The sequence below is a fragment of the Egretta garzetta genome, unplaced genomic scaffold (genome assembly GCF_000687185.1).
Source record: "Egretta garzetta isolate BGI_Z169 unplaced genomic scaffold, ASM68718v1 scaffold567, whole genome shotgun sequence".
NCBI lineage: Eukaryota > Metazoa > Chordata > Aves > Pelecaniformes > Ardeidae > Egretta > Egretta garzetta.
This window is the reverse complement of record NW_009260348.1, coordinates 132,858-137,667: the sequence shown is the minus strand read 5'-3', so window position 1 is coordinate 137,667 and position 4,810 is coordinate 132,858. Positions and strand designations below refer to the sequence as shown.

At 45.4% G+C, this 4,810-nt stretch overlaps 1 protein-coding gene across 6 annotated transcripts in view; it reads right to left on the bottom strand.

The window, feature by feature from the left end:
* Nucleotides 1-595: 595 nt before the first annotated feature.
* The window catches only part of KLHL26 (kelch like family member 26), a 16,129-nt gene continuing 11,914 nt past the window's right edge, over nucleotides 596-4,810 (bottom strand). For all 6 annotated transcript variants that reach the window (XM_035898174.1, XM_035898173.1, XM_035898175.1 and 3 more), the window contains one exon: nucleotides 596-3,882. In XM_035898174.1, coding sequence (XP_035754067.1) covers nucleotides 2,301-3,882 — 1,582 coding nt within the window. In that variant the 3' untranslated portion in view covers nucleotides 596-2,300. The remainder of the gene's footprint in view (nucleotides 3,883-4,810) is intronic.

The window sequence follows — 4,810 nt, the reverse complement described above, 5'->3', positions numbered from 1 at the left end:
TTAGGTTCAACCTTGCAAAAATAAAAGTGAGACCAAAAATGCTTCACACACCCCCGAGACACACACACACACACGTACCTTAGAAGCTCGACGTGAAAAGTAAAGCATGGTTGCATGGTTTCCTTACGAAGAGATGCCAGCTACGGTCATCGCCTGGGCTCTCCAGTCAGCTGATGTGGTGTGGCTTATGAGCACTAAGGCTGCACGTTCAGAAAAACTCAGTTATTAGAGAACACCCAAACCGTCAACCGCTGCCATAGAAATGCTTTTGGTAGGAAAATTTAAATGTAAATAGGGGGAAGCATACTTAAGTATTTTAGGAAGGCAACGATGAAGGAATGACACACTCAGAAGAGGATTAATCGTATTCCGCAAATAGGAAAGCAAGTAACCTTCCATTTGTTACTAACCTAAGAAAGTACCCTTTTCATAAGCATATGGAAGCATTAAAAAAAAGAAAATCCATTCTTTTGTAACTTTGAAGCTTGTATCGAGTTACATTTCATCCTTTCAACATTCGCTTGTTATCTGCCAACTGTTCTGCAGTGTTTCTGGCTTCTATGCCAGACCAAATGAACAGAGAATGGAGTAAATTAACTGCCTAAGAGCTAGAAAGCGGAGCTTGCCCACTGACTTCAGCATACTATACAACAACAAGTACTTTTCATTAATTTATTAATGGCAAACAGCAAATAGATAGGAACAGATGAAACTACGCATCATTTTATCTAAAATGTAGAATGCAGAGCTTAACTGAGGAGCGTGTGCCCTCACCGTATCATATCCAAAGGTGCTTTGATCTCATTATTAGAGAAAAATATCGTTGAGTGCATCTGAGGTATGGAGTTCATGCTTTACACAGACCTGATCAATGATTCATTACCAAAACAGACGTTATATATTGTCTCTAAAGGTTACAGCACAGTATTTATTTAACAGCAGAATGCAACAGTTTCTCTAAAAAGAGGACTGCATACGTCAAAATCAAACTTCTACAGATACAAAACAAAGCCCTTGAAACAGAATACCTGATAAAAGGAGAAACTTTCAATTCATTATCAGTCAAATTAATTAGAAAAAACGGCTTGGAGGAAAGGAAAGTTCAGGAAGTGACAGTATTCTGTGCAAGTAAACACAGATTTTACAAAAATGACGGAGTCATCTCAAAATGAATCACTTAATTTAAAATACCCACTGGCAACAACAACAAAAAAAACCCATTCCACTTAAGACTTCCATCATATTACGACGCCAAGCATCTTATTTACAAGTCAAGGGAGAAAAACCTTCAAGCTTATGGACAAGTAGCACCCACCTTCTTTCCTGTACGAAAAGAGTTTGGATGAACACGTATTGGTGGAGCGATCGAACGGCAAAGGCAGCAGAGTCCTAAAGCAGAAACTCGGGGTGCTCTCTGCTTCAGTGGGTCAGCCCAGACAAGGAGCTGCGGGGCTCTTATTGCCAGGAAAGCCAAACCAATTTTTGGCAGTTATTGAGGGGAAAAAAAAAAAAAAAAAAAATCATGCCCGTTTATATGTCATCAAGCTATCAACATGGCTTTAGTGTTGCAAACTCTGGATGCCCCAATTAAGGGAGGATTTCTGGACTAGAGTATCATGATGCTATCTGGAGGGGGCGAGGAAGGGATCTGGAATTGCGGTGTAATCCAAGGAATGAAGAACCAACGGGGACCAGAGGTGTGCAGGGATAAGTATTCCCCTTTTAGGAGGGGAAAAAAAAACAGTCACCTTTGAAAAGCAAGAATATGCTTTCATAATCCAAGCACCTGAGCTCTTCTAGCTCCCACTGTCCCTTTATTGCTTCTGGAGGTCAGTATGTTATGCAGGTTTTGGTTTGGTTTGTTTGCTAAAAAACAACAAAGTGACGTACAATGATTTTTGGAACTATTGATAAAAATCACACCTGAACTCTTTTAAACATACCACAGTACTTCGTTACTCCTGAGCTGTTGATGTTTGCGATGTGTAACATTGTTAAAAATATGAAAAGTTGGCAAAATGCGCTCCCCCCATCAGAAAAAAAAATGAAAAAAAAGAGAAAAGCTTTTTCCAGCTGTAACATCTGTTAAGTCTAACTGGCTGACAAGTGCTTCTGATGAAACAGGCTTGCCAGAGCACTAAGAGGAGGAGGGACTTCATGGAGGAGGGAACGCAAGCTATTTTTCTGCTTCCCTCACCCACAAAATGCACAATACCATTTGCAAACAACAAAGAAACAACACGGCATCCTGATAACATGCAACACGAGGTGATTTCACGGGCCGACGCAGTGGCGCGTAGTTATCTCTGGGTCGTTACCTGCGGCAGTATAACTGGAGCACATGCTATCCCAGCAAAAGACTCTGGAAAATGTAGGTCCCTTTCCCATTCATCGGTCTCTGTGTTATACACCTGCACAATGCTTGTAACATTGTTCAGATGCCAATTGTACCCTCCTACGATATAAATCTTTTTTTCTAGTAAACAACAGCCAGCTTCCGACTGACCTGCACGCATAGGGCTCACCGTTGTCCATTGATCTGTTTCAGGCACATAATATTCCACAGCCAAAACGTCAAAACAACGGTCAACATGGTCCATGCGGCCTCCCAGCGCGTAAATCCTATTATTTGCACTGACCATGGCATGCAGAACTCTGGGTTCGTTCATTGGGGTTTTAAACTCCCATTGATCCACGGCGGGGTCGTAACAGTGCAGGGCTTTTTTGTCTTCCACTGAAATGCCATACCCACCTGATATGTACAATTTGTCTCCTACCGTGGCTCCAGCGTGCCCCCACGTCCTGCGTTTCAGGGAGCACACGTAAGTCCACTCGTTATTTTTGGGGCAATACTTCTCTACAGAGGCCAAGCTCCCCGACCGGTTTCTCCCACCGGTGGCATACACCATACCATGGAGGACGTTGAGCTGGAACTGGATCCTGCTCTCCTGCATGGCCTGGATGCGCAGCCACTGGTTCAGGTGCGGATCGTAACGGTAGCAGATATCCACAGCTCCCTCGCCGCTCCGGTATTGCAGGTGCTGCCCTCCTACGATGTAGACAAAGTTGTCGAGGACGGCCACGCAAGAGTGGCTGCTGCCCACCTCCATTTCCGTCAGCTCCTTAAACTGGCGCACGCTGGCATCCGGCAGGTAATAGACTTTGCAGCTCACAGTGCGGTCGTTATCGGTGTAGGGAGTGCCGCCGAAGGTGATGAGGGACAGGACATCCGAGCGGATGGTGGTCCGAGGGGACTGCATCTCGTGCTGGCGGAAGGGCAGGATCTGGTAATTGAACGCCTCCAGCAAGTACTGCCGGCACAAGACATCTTCCACCATGATGTCCAAGGTCTGGACGCTGTCCACCAGCTCCGAGGACTTCATCAGTGGGAAGCGGATGTGGCAGAGGACCTGGCTGGTATTTGCACGGCGGGTTGGGTCGTATTGCAGCCAGCGGACGGCAGCACGGAAGAGGTCTATTTCACTGCAGCTTTTCAGCTTATTGCTCTGCAAGAAGAAAACAAGGCGCTCCAGCGGCAGGTGGAGGAAATCCTCTTCCTCAGAGATCTGGAGGAAATGCCTAAAAGTGAATGCATCTACTGACTCCTTCAAGGATGCGAGGCTAAAGGTGGTGGCCATCTGCCCGATATTGAGACACGTTTCTACGCTCATGGCAGACTTCAGAAATTCTTCGCAGAGCTCCACGACAGGCACCATCTGGAGGAAGACAGCAGCTCCCAGCACATCCTGAATACAGTCAAGATCAAGAGTCACTTCAGCACTGTACGCAAAGTCTATTATGTGTTTCAGTCCTTTTGCAGATACACCTTTCAGTTCGATCACATCTTGGCTGGCTTCTCTCATCCCGCCTGTGAACATCGCCCTGGAGGTCAAGAACACAAACAAACATTTTCCCCCCTTTAAATACATGTAAAATGATGATTCGCTTCAGAATTTTATTTTTACTTATTTTCATTTACTGATTCTCTTAGGGAGGATGGGGAAGGGGGAGAATAAATCAAGGCTAAATCTCTAAAAGCCAGGAGAAATCAGAGTACGCAATTACTTACATAAAGCTTGCATAAACAGTGCGCTAAGGAGTAGTATTCAGCTATCGGAAAGTTACTTTTTTCAATCCTACTGGCTGCGTAAGTAAGAGTGGGACACAGGACAAAGCTTCAAGAAGTAGGCAGAGCTACCAGAGCAGGGAACATAGTACGCTGGACGCCAATGACTCTGTGATAGCAACCAAAGGATACAACGGGCTCTGTACCGGCAGAGATTGGTAGCCATACCCTGAAGAGTTCACACGTGCAGGATTTGTGAGCATAAAGAGAGAACACACTTCAGAAGACACCTGTGTTTAGGAGGCCAGCGATCCTCTGGGCTTGCCTGCAGCGCTGCCTTTAGGCAAAGATTTCGGTTAGCCCATTATATCGTAGGCTAGCTACGAAATGGCTTAAATACTGCAGATGCAACTCATCTTATGAACAGCTTTGGTAATCACAACAGAACCTCCCCTCCAAGGTTCACTCCCAACGCCTTAAGAAGACAGGAGTTGCAGCCGCTTCAGAAAACGTCTGTCATGTTGCAGTACGACGGCAGGGGGCTAACAGGCAATTAAAAACAAAAAAAAAAAAAAAGAAAAGAAAAAAAAAAGATTTTGTTACAGCACAGCTGCAAGCACATCAGTTGACCAGGCCACGCAGAGATTAGGCCCTCGATCACCTCCTTGGGAGGCTTCTAAATTCCACAGGAAGCACATACCACGCCAAGGACTGCGCGCAGACATCTCGTAAACCGCTCCTCTA